Genomic DNA, 16,421 nt, shown 5'->3' with positions numbered 1-16,421 from the left:
TGTAGACAATCCATGACCAGCCTGAGCCTGGGATACCTGCTTTCTTCTCCCTGGGTGGGAGGGGATCCTGGGTTCTGAGGCTGGCAGATGTTGGTTTTCAATGTCCATCCCTGCCTGGCAAGCTCTGTGTCCTGGGTTCCCTGCCATGGACCATCTCTCCAGCTAGATTGTTGTTGCCAGTCTGATACTGGGTGGCTCCAGAAAGTTCTTTTGGACCCTCCATTTTTTAGCTTCTCTCTAATACATTACTTAATTTTCAGAGTAGTTTCACACTGTCACTGAGCTCAGCACACCTATGGGCCTGGGGAGGGCAGAGTGGGTCCAGGCAGTACTTGTGAGTAAGAAAAGGCCTTGTTCACAGTCAGTGCTGTGAGTCCCAGAGCTTCCATGGTTAAAGCTCACTTCCTTCTTAGGACCACGTCATGAGGTTGAGAAGCAGGTGTGTTTCTGTTTTGCTCCTGGGGCTGCTGAGGCTGAGCATGGGGCCTGGGAGATCACTGGTGGGTGGGGTGTGGGCTGGAGTCAGATGACCACCAGTCTTTCACCTATGATCCTGAGAGGCAGCTTCCCTTCTCTGGGCCTCACTTTTCTCAACTGTGTGTCATGGGGACTTACTGACTTGGTTGAGAAATGCCAGGAAAGACCTCAGTGCAGCGCCTGGTGTACAGTGCACACTTGATGCACGAGCTCCTGTTAGATGCAATGGAGGACCCATTGTCACAGAAGGACGGGGCTTTTTATTGAAACACACAAATTATAAATCAGTAACAGCCCCTTTCACAGAAATTGAACACACTTGAACCCATATCAAGAAACACCATCGGCTCCTCTCGTGCCCTTTCCTATCACATCACAGCCCGTCTCCTGACCTCTGAACCCCAGGTCAGTTTTGGCTAATTCCAGCTTGCATCTGTGAAATTGGATATATGGTTGTTTTTTCTGTCTGGCTTCCTGCAGTCAGCTTTTGGTGTAGAGAGTTTTTCAAAAGCTTGGGCTCGGATTGACACTGGAGTTGAGATCCCAGTCCTCCCATTTACTGCTGGAATGATCTCATATTTCCTAACATCCAAGCATAAGAGATGACCCCTCCTTTGTAGGGATAATGAGAACATTAAATTAGCAGTAGGTAACGCACAGTAAGTGCTGATGCATAACAAATGCTCTGTAGAGTGTTAGCCGCTGTTAGGTCCTGGGTTGGTGTTCTGTTGGCTACATGGTTGTTCTGCTGACTCTTACCATGTACTTGACCTTTCAGAACACCCACCCCATATTTACTTTCAACTGGGAATGTGTGGTTAGTTTCCTGTGGAACACAGAGGCAGCCTGCCCTGTCCAGACGATTACAGATGCAGACCAGGTACGTGTGTTGTCATATGGCTCTCTCACTGAGCCTCCTGCTGGATGTTTCCATCCAGGTAGCCAGTCCTGACCTGCCTCCTGCCCCTGCTCTCTGAACCAGCTGTCACCATCCCTTGTACATTGACAAGTGCCTAAAGGTCATTCAGCATTCCTCTCCCTAACCTTCACCCCCATATCCCAGAATGAGAACCAGGACCCTCAGTTTTGCTCCCTGCTCACTGCTGATCCCTTCCTTTTTCCCTGCCCCTTATCTCTTTCTAGTGGGCACTGGGATTCTCCATCACCGCCAGAGGTCTGCCTAATTTATATGTCACCCACCCCTAAAGCATTTCAATATCTGGCCCCACAGGCTTCATGTGCTCTGCTCTTATCCACAGAGTAAAGTCCATATATGTATCCTACTGTGACCATACCTGCAGGCTAGAGCCCGTGTGCTTCATGTGATTCTATCCCTGCAGGCTAGAGCCCGTGTGCTTCATGTGATTCTATCTGTAGGCAAGAGCCCATGTACTGGGGATCCAGTGCAGGGCGTTTTGCATGCTAGGCAAGTGCTGTATCTACCACTGAGCTATAGCCCTAACCCCCGAGTGTTCTGATATGCCCTGATGCACAGGGTAGATAGAGCCGTTGGGTCTCATTGATGCGATCTGTAGGGTGGAGCCCATTCTCTCTAACATGTTCCACTTACAGCTGCATTTTCCAGCCTCTCTCGCTTTCCAATGGTCACTGCTCTAGCACCTGGACTGGTACCACTGGTTTGGGTGCAGCCCCACTCCTTTCTGCACTAGCTGCTCTACTGTTCTCTCTGCCCACCTTGGGGCAGTGAGTTGCTTTGCTGGCGCTGTGTGTATTTCTTTATAGTTGTGGGACATGTTTTCCTCCCTGCCTTTTTAATCTAGAGTCTGGCAGCAGAGACCGGGTCTGATTCACACAGATGACCTTAACTCAAGGTCCCTCAGTCAGAGTGGGGACAGACTTAGGTTTCTAGACTGTGACTGCTGCCCTGTTCTCTGTACTTGCTGGATACAGGAGGCCTGACACCCAGAAGAGAGGAAATTGTGAGTTGTCCTGTCATACTGCCATCGACCCCTTCATGTGAATAATTGAGACAGAAAATAGAACATGAAATTTCTGATTATTTTTTTCTTAAGAAACTAGTGCTGGGTCTCTACAGTTCCACCTGCCTTCCCTTTAGGGATTAGCAGTAGTCTTATTCAGGTAATGCAGTGGTTCAAGAGCCTTCCAGAGTAAGTTTAACCCTCCGAGTCATGTCTCTGTACTGTGTAGGCAAAGGGCTGTGTTTGAACGGGCTGTCGAGGGCATGTTGGCCTGCCTTTTTAGTAGGAATTTAGTTTTATTTATTTTTCTTATGGTCCTGGGGATTGAACAAAGGGCTGCACACATGCCAGACAGGTGCTCTACCACTTGAACTGTGCCTTCAGCCTGATACGGATTTTTAAGTGAACGGAGGCACAGCTCTGTAAAGTCAAAATGTGTTTGTTGTCCTCTTGTGGAATTGTATTCAATGTGTTTCCTTCCCTTCTTTTGTTTCCTATAGGCTTGCTCTATCAGGGACCCCAACAGTGGATTTGTGTTTAATCTTAACCCACTCAACAGTTCTCAAGGATATGTGGTCTCAGGCATTGGAAAGACCTTTGTGGTAAGAGTGATTTGGTGAATTTCCAGTTTCAAATCAAGGGGACAGTCATTAGTCACCTGCAACTGGTGATTCAAGGAGGCAGATGTTCTCAGGAGTCGCCTAGAGCAGTGTGATGGCAGCTCTTACCCCATTCTACCTGTGTTGAAAACAGGTTCAGGGGGAAAAATGAAGTTCACAGCATCACCAACATACCATTGTACCACCTGGTACAGTTTAGATACGGGGACATGGGGACAGTTACTCTTCCTGACTGCTTGCTGAGTGTCTAGCAGTGGTCCCCAAAGCAGAAGCAGCACATTACCTGGGACCTTGTTAGAAACATAGATTGCTGAGCCTCACTCCAGACCTTGTGAATTGGCAGCTTGGAGGTGGGCAGACAGTGTGATTTAGCAAGTCCTCTAAGTGATTTTGGTACCCACTGCAGTATGAGGCCTACTAGCCAAGAGGAAGTCGTGACAGGATTATGTTGTAAAAGGAGCACAGGATGGCTGTGCTCTGAAATCTTCCAAGGGCGCGTCCTCGTGGATAGCCCAGATGGTTTGCCTGGAGCTGTAAGGTAGAAAATCACATAAACTACTACAAGAGGAGAAAATTAAAAAAATTTTCTTTTTGCAGTGCTAGGAGTTGAACCATGGGCCTTGAGCTTGCTAGGCTAGTACCGTACCACTTGAGTCATGCCCTCAGTCTGGGAGAAAGCTTTTAAAATATCTTGATTGTGGCTTAAGTTCACATAGCAATGTCCACATTAGAACAATAGAGTAGCTTTGCAAACAGGATGTTGGCAGTGAGAACATCCTATAGTAATTTGCTGCAGAGGAGAACTGTGAGGTGAAACATCACAAGCAGAAAGGCACACAGACATCCCCTGGCCAGAAAAACTCCTAGGGTGGGATTCATTCCTCAGCTGGCTTTGGCTTTTTCCTCCTGCCCCCATCCTCCAGCATGTTTTTACAGGGGCCTCTTCCATTTCATAATGATAGATACTAAGTGTTTAATGGCCTCAGTGTTACGTGTTAATTCTAGAACTGTTCAATTTACCAAACAGCAAAATTTGGTTTATGCCAGGCAGCATATCCCAGCATTAGGTTGAGTGTGTTTGGCTGCCTGTGGGAGTGTGAGAGGCAGGGGACTCTAGACAATATGCCAGAAGCAGAGCAGAGAGGTCCTGCCTTGTGTTCTAGCCAGGTTGTTAGAAGGTGGCTTGGCAGATCATGGCTCTCAGTTGCAGAGACCCACAAGTTGATTGGCAGAGCACCTCGCTGTCTTGTCCATTTTGTGGGACTTAGCTGCCCTGGACATTCACTGGCACATTCCCCTGCTGCTGGAGCTCCCATGTGGGGATCTCTAAGAGTGCCCAAATCTACTGATTGTAGGGGCGTGCGGACGCTGGGCAGCTGGATGACCACTGCCCACAGCGTGGCAGACCATAGCTCAAGCCCCTCCCAGCTCTGTTGTCAACTGATAGGTGAGATTTGGAAGGAAGGAAAGGGAACTTGCCTCTGATTCCCATGGTTAGTACCCTGGATGTAGCCCACTAGGACCCATGAGTACTTGGGTAGGGTCTAGCTCTCACCAGCCATCTCCTAAGTAGGGAACTTTGGTCTTTACTCAGAACACTTCCTCTATGCAGTTCCAAACTCTGTATTCATTGTCCATTAACACTAATCAGAGAGGAGAGGTCTTTCCTTTCTGTATCTTCACACCAGAGGAGCAAAGTGCATTTTGTTTTTGTAATTATAGTAAAGTTAACTGATTTTTAATGGAATGATAGCAACACCTTCAAGAAATGTAGGGGCACCACTTTATATTTACTTATAATTAACATGACTTCCAACTATATAATTTAAAATGTTATAAAAGTTATGGTTTATATACATTGTCTTTATTATATATGGTACGTCATGACATATAATATGTTATGCATTTGAAGATACAGGGGTATATAAATGAGTAGAACTTGTGTACTAAACCTTAAAGGAAATTTATGGGTATTGCTATTTGAACTTAGATTTTTGCCTTACTTACTAACTAACTTTAAGATTTACCTACCCAAATGGGGAAAGTTGTAATTGACAATAACACCAGATATTTAACCTAGTGGGATTTTTGGTAGGTAGGCAACTTGACTATGGTAAGTCATGGAGCCTAAATGCACCTATGTGGTTTTTTACCCTCCGGCTTCCAGTTCAATGTCTGTGGTGCAATGCCCGCCTGTGGGACCGTTGGTGGAAAGCCAGCCTTTGGCTGTGAGGTAGGAACCCAGGTAGAAGACCTGAAGAACCTGAAGCCAGAAAGGCCAGTTGGATTTGAGAAAAGCCTCCAGCTATCCACTGAGGGCTTCCTGACTCTGACCTACAAAGGGTCGTCTCCCACAGACAAAGGTGAGCGCAGCTTTGTTGTTTTTCACCTAACAGAGCCAGAGGTTTTATGACTGACTGTGAACCTCAAGGGCTCTGTTAGCACTGTTGGCAGGGTGCTCATCTCTCTCATTCCCCAGGTACTTGAACACACACGTCACTTGCCTCTTTCTGTCTCTGCTTTGTTCAGTTTCTTTTGTTGTAACTCTGTGACTGTGGTGAGGTGGCCCTGGGTTACCACTTCACTGTTGTCTCTCCTGCCTTCCTTTTCCTGGTGTTCTTTTGTCCGCACCTCCAATTCTTGGATGTGGATGTTTTTAATTTTCCATTTGTCACATTTCTTTTAGGCACTGAAGAAGTGATGGATGAAGATGATAAAAGTTACTCTTTATTTTCCTAAATGCTTTCTTTCTACCTATTTTTCAGCTCTATTGTTATGGTTTCTTAATGTAATGAACACAGTTTTGCTGTGTTAAAATTAACATTTTTACTCTGTTCTATTATTGTGTTGTACAACAGAAATAGTCATCATTTTTTCGTGTGTCAGGAAATGCAAGGTCAAGTCCAGGTACGACAGTGGCCATTTTAGTACAGTAAAGGGTACCACACGTTAAACGCTTCCTGTGCTAAAATGCTCATCTGGCCAATCTTACGTTGGTTCTGAGAGTCTTACCCTCTTCTGTGCTTCAGTTCTTCTGCGTAAGCACTGCCTCATTTTACACATGCGGTAACGAAAGCCAGAAAGGACGTGGGCCTGGGACAAAGCTGATGGCTCATTGATGGGCAGTGTCAAAGTGAGGATCCAGGGCTCTTGGATTCTGATCTTGGCTCTGCCACCTAATGTATTTGTGTAATGCAGCTGAGGAAACAGATTCCCAGAGATGCCGTATCTGGCCCAGGGCCACACAGTTAGTAAGCAGCAGAATGGTACTTAGAGTCCACATGTTTGGTGTTAAAACCTATGGTCTTCCATCACACCACGGTGAACTTGAGAGCAGTTGGTGTGTCGTGTGGTTGTTAAAAATGCTACTGTCTTTGCTGCCTGCATTTCTGTCATTCTGGTCTTTTGAGCTCCCATGAGAATCGCTCATCTAGCTCTGCCTACAGCATTCTAGGGCTTCTCCAACCCACAGCTCCAGACTTCCCAGGTCTTCTCATATACCAGCCCCAGAGCCATAAGACCCACATGGTCAAGTCTAATTACAGTGCTGACCCCTCTGCTTTGGCACCGGTTTTTCTGTGTAAGTTTTATCATTGCTGTGACCAAATACCTGACAGAAACAACTTAAGGAAAGAAGAATTTATTTTGGCTCAGTGTTTCAGAGGTCCATGGTTGCTTGACCCTATGCACTTGGGCAGAATGTTAAGGCAGTAAGAGCATGTGGAGGAATAGACAGTTCTCTTCATAGGAGACAGAAGCAGGAACAGGAAGGGGCCAGGGCAAGACACACCCTTGAAAGTTTCCTCCCACCTTTCACAGTTTCTGCCACCTCCCATTGTCTATTCAGAATTTGAATCTGACAATGAATTAAGATCAGAGCCCTCAGGATCTATTCATGGATCTAGTCTCTGGATATACCTTCAGGTATCCTTTACTAATCTCCCAGACATCTCATTCCAGTTGAGATGAACCATCACAGAAATATCTGCAAATCTAACTCTACATAAAAAAGGTTTATACATCACAATCAAGTGAGATTTATCCTAGGAATGCCAGTATGGCTCACATATGTAAATTGATAAATAAAACACACTCTATTACCAATATGAAGAATAAAAACCATATGATCATCTCAATTGATGCAGAGCAAGAATGTAATAAAATTCAACATTTTTTCTTGATAAAAATTTGCTATATAGTCAGGCACCTCAGCACAATTACAGAATGGAAAGAGCTGAAAAGCTTCCTCTAAGATCAGGAGCAAGACAGGGATGCCCATTTTCACCACTGTATTCAATATTAGAATATTTGGTCTTGGAAGTCCGCTAGAGTAATAAAACATGAGAAAGAAAATGAAGGGCAACCAAAAATAGGAGTGAAGGAGGTCAGATCACTCCTGTTTGCAGATGTTGTGCTTTCATATATAGAAAAAGTTCACTGGTGGTATGGCTCAAGTGGTAGAGTGCCTGCCTAGCAAGTGCAAAGTTCTGAGTTCAAATCCCAGCACCACTTAAAAAAAAAAAAAGGGAAAACTTAAAAGATTCCATCAAAAACCTGTTAGTATTGGTAAATGAATTCATTGAGATTGTAGAATATAAAGTCATCATATAAAAAGCTGTAGTTTTTGGTGCACCAATAATAAAATTGCTGACAAAGAAATCAAGAAAGCAAAAATAAAATGCCTAGAAGTAAATTTAACCAATAAAGTGACCTCAACAATGCAAGTTACCAAACACTGAGGAAAGAAACCGAAGAGGACATGCAAAAATGAGAAGACATCTGGCACTCAGGAGTTGGGAGGGTTAATGTTAAGAATATCCAGCTAGTTAAAGTAATCTGCAAATTCAGTGTAAGTCCCATAAAAATTTCAATAACAAATGTTCAGTGACATTTTTCATAGAAAAAGAATTCCTAGTTTGTGTGGAATCATAAAAGATCCTGAATAACCAATGCAATCTTAAACATAAAGAAAAGCCGGGGCATTACAATACTGGACTGTAAACCAGCATGGAGCATGCAAGAAAATAGGCATAAGTTCCTATGGAACAGAGAGCCCGGAAATAAACCCACATATTTGCAGGCAATTAAATTTCACCAAAGACAGCAAGAACAATCATTTGAGAAAGTACAGTCTCTTCAATAAGTGGTGCTGGGAAAACTAGACAATCATATGCAGAGAAATTATCTAGCCACATATCTCTTACCATATACAAAATTAACCTGAGATGAATAGGCGGCTTAAGTGTAAGACTGGAAACTCTATCTGGGCAAAGATGTTTTTGGATGTGAATTCCCAAACCATGGGCAACAAAGTAGCATTGACAAATGGGATTATATCTAACCAAAAAGTTTTGGCACCTCAAAGGAAACAACAGTGAGGAGAACTTACTTGGAGTGGGAAAAATGTTTGTATGCTATTCATCTGACAAGGAACTAACTTCCAGAACCTATAAGGGACTCAACAGCAAAAGACAATATGATTAAAAAATTAACAAAGGACCAGAATAAATTTCTCAAGAGAGGATGTACAAATGGTTAACAAGTACATGAGAAAATGCTGAGCATCAAAACCACAATAATACATTCTTTCACTCCAGTTAAAATTGCTATTGAAAAAGACAAAAAAAATAAAATGTTGGCAAGGGAGCCAAGAAAAGGCAACTCTCATGGTCTGTTTTTGGGAATGTGAATTAGCACAACTGTTACAGAAAACAGTGTGGAGGCTCCTTTAAAAACTGGAAATAGAGCTGCCATATACTCAAATTCCACTCTGTACATAGCCAAAGGAGTTGAGATCAGTACGTCAAAGTAACGCCTGCATGCCCACGTTTATCGCAACACTGTTCACAATGACCCAGATAGGAATTAATGTAGATGTCAGTTAGCAGATGTGTGAATAAAGAGAACGTTGTGTATGTACACAGTGGATGATCGCCTTAAAAATGAATGAGATTCTCTTATCTGCAGCAACTTGGATGGAGCTGGAGGACATTATGTTAAGTGAAATAAGTCAGGCACAGAAAAACCAAAACTGCGTATTCTCATGTATATGTGAAAGACGAATACTCACTTGAAGCAGAGGGTAGAATAGTGGTTACCAGGGCCTTGTTGGTGCAGGGGAGCGAGGACGAAGAGAAGACAGTTAATGGGACAGGAGTAGGGTGGTATAGGAGGATGGCGCTCTGTAGTACAGTAGGGTAATTACATTGGCATCAACTAATTGTGTATTGCAATAGTTTTGAATGTTTTCTGATACAAAGAAATGATTTATGTCTGAGGTAATAGGTATGCCATCCGATCATTATACATTTTTCCATGTCTTGAAACCTAACAGTATACCCCAAAAATATGTTTAATACTGTGTGTCAATTAAAAATAAAAAAGTGTTCAAAAAAGAAGCGGTAACCTTTTCATCCTTAAGAATGGTGTGCACCCCTTGAAGGCGCCTGTGAAATGCTTAGCCCATGCTGGGGCTGCTGTGCGGCTCCCCTGGCTGCAGTGGCTTCCTTTTCGGTACTCCTGCTTTTGCCCTCACAGAATAATCTGTGTTCATTGCAGCAGATGGGGGTATTTTTAAAATGTTAAGTCAGATAAGTCACTCCCAGCTCCACATCCCACCTGGAGCAGAAGCGAGTGCTCCCACAGCGGCTGTTGGTTGCTGCCTGGTTCTGATGTGATTGCCTGCGCTCTGCCCGGCTGGTCCTGCTGTCCTGCTTGTTTCTGTAGTGCTTGTCCCCACTTGTGCCTCTGTACTTGCTGCTCCCTCACCTTCCAGCACAGCTGAGGAAGACTGTGGTATTTGTTGAAGAGCCAGTAAGTGAGAGATTGTCATCTGATATGTGCACCGATTAACTGATGTGGGGTTTGAATGCTTTCTGGCAGAGTAAGAGTACCAAGCCACCAGGCTCCTGGCATAAACTCATGGTGAGATGGTCACTGTTGTGAGCTTGTTGCTGGTCGTGCCATCCTCCTCCCATGCCTTGTGTGTGTGGGTCACCTGGTGAGTAGTGCATTCCTGTTCCACAGGCACTGCTTTCATCATCCGCTTCATTTGCAATGGCGACATTTACCCGGGAACTGCTAAATTTCTGCATCAGGACATCGACTCTGCGCGAGGGATCCGGAGCACTTTCTTCGAATTTGAAACTGCCTTGGCCTGCGTTCCTTCTCTAGTGGACTGCCAGGTCACCGGTGAGGCCCGGGAATGAGTAGGTGGGATGAGATGAGTGTGAGGGGTGTGTGTTCCCATTTATGTGTAACGTGTGTCTGTAAGAGCATATGCGTATGTGTGAACGAGTGTGCATTTATGTTCATTTGTATATGTACATGTATATTCGTGCATGCAGTGTGCATGCTTTGCTCTATAGGCACTGCAACAGTTGTATAGAATTTTTTTTAAATGAGGCTTAGAGCTGTATTGTTTCTCTAGAAGAGACTCCAGACATAGAGTTTGTGGTTTTAAGCTATGGATTGGGGTTAGATGTCCTTAAGAACAGAGAAGAAAACTCAGAGGGAAAAGGAAATCAAATACATACATTTGAGGAAGTTAAAAAACGGAGACCACCTTAGAGTGCCCGAGAGTGAGCAATGTTCTGCTGCCCTCGGTCTCTGGCTGCTGTCCCACCTCTGCAATGACACTTCTTCAAGATGGGCAGTTTGGAGGGACAAGTGGTGCATTTCTGTAGGCAGAGCCCCTCGCTTCCTGTGGTCTTTCTTGGGTCTTGGGGTTACAGATGCCATGTCCATAGCACAGCCATCTTTGCTTGGGATGGAAAATGGCCCCTGAACTGGCACAGAAGCCATTTTTCCAGAATGTTTCCCTGTATTTCAGACCCTGCTGGAAACGAGTATGACCTGAGTGCCTTAAGCACAATCAGGAAGCCGTGGACTGCTGTGGACACCTCCGTGGATGGGAAGAAGCGAACTTTCTACTTGAGTGTCTGTAATCCTCTCCCTTATATTCCTGGATGCCTTGGTGAGTGCTGAGTCCACAGTTCCTTCTGTCCGAGTGTGATCAGACTCAGGCCAGCCTTCTTCTACTCCCATCTTATTCTCCCGTTCTTACAGGCAGTGCTGTGGGGTCTTGCTTAGTGTCAGAAGACAACAGCTGGAACTTGGGTGTGGTGCAGATCAGTCCTCAAGCTGCAGCCAACGGGTCCCTGAGTATTCTATATGTCAACGGCGACAAGTGTGGAAACCAGCGCTACTCCACCAGGATAACGTTTGAATGTGCTCAGACGGCGGTATGTGTCTGCAGTGCAGTGAGCAGTGTGTTTCTCGCTTCCCTGTAAACTCCTGAGTTTTCTACATTGGTTAAAACTGGCCTGTGTTTTCATAGATTTTTGGCCAATGCTAGGGTTTGATTAGAATTTCCTGTGTTGTGTCCCCCTCCAGCCCCTCATTTTTGTATAAATAACTGTATATTTGGTTCATGGAGGTTAAAGATTAGGTGTTAATTGTGACTATCATCTGATTAATTTTTAAAACCCAGTAAGCTGTTTTTTTCTCTGCAGGGATCACCCACATTCCAGCTCCTGGATGATTGTGAGTATGTGTTTGTCTGGAGAACAGTGGAGGCCTGTCCTGTGGTCAGAGAGGAAGGTGAGCCCTGGGTCTGTCATCACAAGTCACTTTAGCTGTCAATCAATGATGCTCTGAGGAACACATAGACAGGAAGCATGTGATAATGCTGGTGTGGATCATGAAGCCCTTATTAGGGATGGGTAACCTCTTGAGTGTTTTTCTCTAGCATGTTTGCTAATTTTACTAGGGACCATTTCTTATGTACTTGCATTGATGGAGTTGTAGCTTCTCTCACTTGAAAACAGTGACTTGGAGCTGGGTCAGCTTTGGTCTGGTTTGGTTTGCAGAAGTGGGTCTTCCTCCTGTGTTCTCCCTAGGCTTTTGTTGAAAACACAGACAATTCGTATTATACATAAAAAGTAAAACAGTATAGAGATAGCTCCTAAAAGCCATTTGAGGACAGTACTTACCTGATTTAAAGTACAAAACTCATTGCTTGGGAGTATGAATACAAGTGCTGTAACAGTTGCCCTTGGTTTTGTGTGTGTTCTTGAAGGTGATAACTGTCAGGTGAAAGACCCAAGGCACGGCAACCTGTATGACCTGAGGCCTCTGGCCCTCAACACCACCACTGTGAGTGCTGGCGAGTATACCTACTACTTCCGGATCTGTGGGAAGCTGTCTGCAGACGTCTGCTCCAGCCTCGACAGGTCCAAGGCGGTCTCATCATGCCAGGAAAAGCGGGGACCACAGGGATTTCAGAAAGTGGCAGGTACCATGATTTTCCTCCTGCTTTATGATCAAAATATTAAGATGTTAGGCGGAAGGTCACGTTTCTCTGTGGTAGGAAGAATGGGGAAAACGACACGTTAGTGATGTTTCTGATTCCACGATTTTCTTAGCTAGAACACACGCTGAAGAATGTTGTCAGTGTGTTTCTGACTCGAAGGTCATGTCTTCCCCTGGCAGCTTTGGTACACACTGAACTAGCCAGTAATGGGTATTTTCAGGTGGTGCTTTCTAAGGTTGAGTTACAGGGAATGCATTCAATATAGGACTTGGCTATAAACCTGATGTGTTACATGCCTGTAATCCCAGCACTCAAAAGATTGAGGCAGGAGAATCAGGAATTTGAGACTAGTCTGGCCTACATAGTCAGACCCTATGTCTGAATGAATGAATGAATGAATGAGATTAAACAGAGCCAGACTTGGTCATCATGCCATCTTGGCACCCTGGCCAGATTGAAATCAGCTTAAGAACCTTCAAGTGAGGTTGAAGTTGCTGCTGTGGTGAGCACGGCACCTCCTGGAAGCCTTCGTGGGAGTGGCTTCCTGCAAGGATCAGGCTGTTGTGTGCCAGCATGTCACTGTGCTCATAGTCACAATCGTGCTGCAGCATGGGTGGGCGGAGCCTGGCTTTATTCCTCCTGCAGTGTGATGGGGTCAGGAGCGGGTGGCCCCATGCCAGTAGGCCACGTCTGCTTTCTTTGCCCCCTGAATGTTCAGGGTGACCCATCTCAAGGTAGGTGCAGCAGCCTGGGACTTGTCAAACTGAATCTTGAGGGACGTACTTCTTCTTAAACAGGTCTCCTTACTCAGAAGCTGACCTATGAAAATGGGCTGTTGAAAATGAACTACACTGGGGGGGATACATGCCATCAGGTGTACCAGCGCTCTACCACCATCCTCTTCTACTGTGACCGGAGCACCCAGAAGGTGAGCTGTGCCAACAGCCTCACGGGGAGACACCTGCCCTCCCGCGGCAGCTGCTGTCTTTACAAAATGAGTCTGCTTTCTTTTGGGTCCGTTAAACCCCTCAGAACCTCAGTTTAACATACATTACTTACAGAAAATGTGTCGAAACGTCAGTCTGCTCATATAGGTTTTAATGGACATAGCCATCCTCACTGTTTTTATCCCTGAGACTCCAAATGTGAACAGGAGAAATCCTTCGTCCCCATTTTTTTCCTTCCTTCCTTCCTTTCTCCCTCCCTCCCTTCCTCCCTCCCTTCCTCCCTTCCTTCCTTCTTTTTCCTCCCTCACTCCCTCCTTTACTCCCTTCCCTTCTCCCCTTTACTCCCCTCCCTGCCTAACTTTGTTGAGGTGGGGGTCTCACTAACTTTTTTGCCCAGGCTGGCCTCCAAATGTGATCCTCCCAGTCTCTGCCTCCTGCATAGCTAGGAATACAGGTATGAGCCACTGTGCCTGGCCTGCATTCCCATTCTTAATGTGTCTGTCTTTACTTTTCCAGCCAGTGTTTCTGAAGGAGACATCAGATTGCTCCTACTTGTTTGAATGGCGGACGCAGTATGCCTGCCCGCCTTTCAATGTGACCGAGTGTTCCTTCAAGTGAGTTGTGTGTGGCTGACGCTTGGTATGCTCTTGCTTTAATAACTAATGGTCTGGGTGACAGGATGGGATCAGTCAGCTCTTTCTCTGCATTAACATGAAATGAGGAGTTGGGCTTCTGAGCATCTCACCTTTGAGAGTCTGTGATTGTTGTACACCACATTCATGTGGGGAGGTGATAGAAACAACCAGAGTTGCAATCTCCCTGGTTCCCAATTGTAGGTGGAATAGAGTGGGCCAGGCCCTCCCTCTGCCCTTTTCTCAGACCCTGCTGTATCAGTGATGCCATGATGAGGAGACGGTGGCCATTTCCCAAGTCCTTATAGCATGAAGAGAGTGACAGACACTCACGTGGGTGTTGGGTGAGGGAACGTGGTGGAGTGATGCCATCCTGCCAGTTTTCAGTGTCCTCGCAGATCCTTTGATGTCTTTGCTCCTGTGACCCTGACATGCTCCTAAGATAAGGTAGAGGCCTCCATTGTGTATGGATTTCCACAGAAGCACTCTTGGAACTTCAAGTACACACTAGGTTTCATCCCAGGTGACACTGATTCGTAGGTCTGTGGTTTTGTATTTTGGGTTTTTTTCCTTTGCTGTACTGAGGTTCCAACTCAAGGCCTTGCCCTAGCTAGGCAGGTGCTCTACCACTTGAGTCACACTTCCATCCCCTTTTTTGTTTTAGTTATTTTTAGTTATTTTTCAGATAGGCCAACATGCCTATGGTTTTGCATTTTGAGGGGACCTGCTGGCAGTTCTCATGTGTGATGGTGCCACCCTATAAAAGCTGCATGGTCACGCATGCTGGCCGGGGGAAAGCGTTACTGCTTCTGTACTTTCCCTCCAGCCTTTATTGTTGCGTTGTATGTTTTTTATGTAGGGGAGTAATTTAAATTTTAGTACTATATGTAATTGCATACATTTAGTAATTTTGTTTGTAACTTCATAATTTTAGTAACGTTACCATTTCTAGTTCATATTTTATAAATATTTTCTTGTGACACAAATTTGTTTCTTTATTTTTAATCTACTATTTTTCTGAGTAGATACCTGATTCTTTTGCTGTCATTTGAAATGTTTGTAGTGGCTTTTGTCTTTTCTTGTTCAGTACTGGGATTGAACTCAGGACCTCATGCTTGCAAGTCAAGCACTCTGCCACTTGAGTTACATTCCCAGTACTTTTGGCTTAGCAGAAGGTCAACCCAAGCCTGTGTTTATTTCCCTGACCTTTGTCTCAGGTTAGTCAGCAGGTGGCCTGCTGGGGAGTGGCTGAGGCCTTGTGTGCTCTGAGTGTGTCAGCTGGTGCCTCATGGGCCAGCGAGCTCCATTCCCCACTGGCCTGCCCTTGAAAAGCACTTTTTTAGACTTAACTCTGGATAATTAATTTTGCTAAAGTGAGTCTTGGAGTTGCCTGAACTCAGAGTTTTTTGTTGCTGATTCCTCCACCATGTGGAGAGAGGTCCCTATAAAGTTCTGTCCATAGGCAAAGTTTGAGGACATCGGGGGCAGACTGAAATGCTTGAGCCTTTGTGAATGGAACACTAAGCGTGTCCCTGGAACTAATCTGAATATGACTCTGGCATTCTTTTCCTGCAGGGACGGGGCTGGCAACTCCTTTGACCTCTCACCCTTGTCAAGGTACAGTGACAACTGGGAGGCTGTGACCAGGACAGGGGCCACCGAGCACTACCTCATCAATGTGTGCAAGTCACTGGCTCCACAGGCCAGTGGCACTGGTAAGAGGGGCAGTCCCTTGTGGAGTGGCTGTCTGTTGTGAGCCTTCGGGGATGGCAGGGTGGGAGTGGCCTTAGAGGCTTCTGCTCTGCTCTTAGGTTGAGAAGTAACAGGAGTAGAATTGAATGGTCTTAGTGACTGTCCCTGGTTCATTAAACACTGAGTGCTCTCTGGGAATGTGGTAACCTTTTCTGAACACGAGGAGGTAGCAGGGGATAGAAAGAAAGGCTGCAAGAAATTCTGAGCAGGGTGGGAGACTGGAGGGTGAACAGAGACCCTGGTGTTGCCTGCTGTGTTTGTTGAGGGTCCTTGCATTCTCTGGAGACCAGCTCATCGGTTCTGGGGAGGAAACTGGCAGGGTGGAAACTGCCTGCCAGGTGTCTTCCAGGTGTCTTATTTGGGACACTCCCCAGGGAATTCTCTTGGAATCTTGAAGAGGAAGTCAGTTTCCTGAGGTTTGACACAGCCCCACCTACACCATGGATGGCCCAGCTTAGGGGTCCTGTTTTTTTTTTAATGCAGAAGTTGTTTTTTATCCTTGTTGCTATTTGAGGCTGTGGCCCACTTCCCCTGCTGTGTTGTGCTGGGCAGGCTACGGGGCTGGTTTTTCCTCTAGGGCAGGTGGCACAGGTGCTTGGGGACTAGGAAATCAGAAGTTCTTGGTGACTTCTTCATTAAGAGAGCATGAATGGGGCTGAGGTGTGGCTCAAGTGGTGGAGTGCTGGCTTAGTAGGGCAAAGTGAATCCCAATTCAAACTGACAATAATAAAACCCAAAAA

The 16,421-nt window shown here is 45.5% G+C and overlaps 1 protein-coding gene across 2 annotated transcripts in view; it reads left to right on the top strand.

Annotated features, from left to right (window-relative positions):
- Positions 1-16,421, top strand: part of Igf2r (insulin like growth factor 2 receptor) — a 104,055-nt gene that overhangs the window by 62,832 nt on the left and 24,802 nt on the right. For both annotated transcript variants that reach the window (XM_074071077.1, XM_074071084.1), the window contains 11 exons: positions 1,256-1,357; positions 2,918-3,019; positions 5,205-5,400; positions 10,064-10,228; positions 10,869-11,012; positions 11,105-11,280; positions 11,551-11,638; positions 12,117-12,332; positions 13,148-13,278; positions 13,814-13,911; positions 15,505-15,644. In XM_074071077.1, coding sequence (XP_073927178.1) covers positions 1,256-1,357; positions 2,918-3,019; positions 5,205-5,400; positions 10,064-10,228; positions 10,869-11,012; positions 11,105-11,280; positions 11,551-11,638; positions 12,117-12,332; positions 13,148-13,278; positions 13,814-13,911; positions 15,505-15,644 — 1,558 coding nt within the window. The remainder of the gene's footprint in view (positions 1-1,255; positions 1,358-2,917; positions 3,020-5,204; positions 5,401-10,063; positions 10,229-10,868; positions 11,013-11,104; positions 11,281-11,550; positions 11,639-12,116; positions 12,333-13,147; positions 13,279-13,813; positions 13,912-15,504; positions 15,645-16,421) is intronic.

Source organism: Castor canadensis, chromosome 1, assembly GCF_047511655.1.
Source record: "Castor canadensis chromosome 1, mCasCan1.hap1v2, whole genome shotgun sequence".
In the NCBI taxonomy this organism is placed as follows: Eukaryota; Metazoa; Chordata; class Mammalia; order Rodentia; family Castoridae; genus Castor; species Castor canadensis.
Note: the sequence above shows the minus strand (reverse complement) of the source record. Positions and strands in the feature narration are given on the sequence as shown.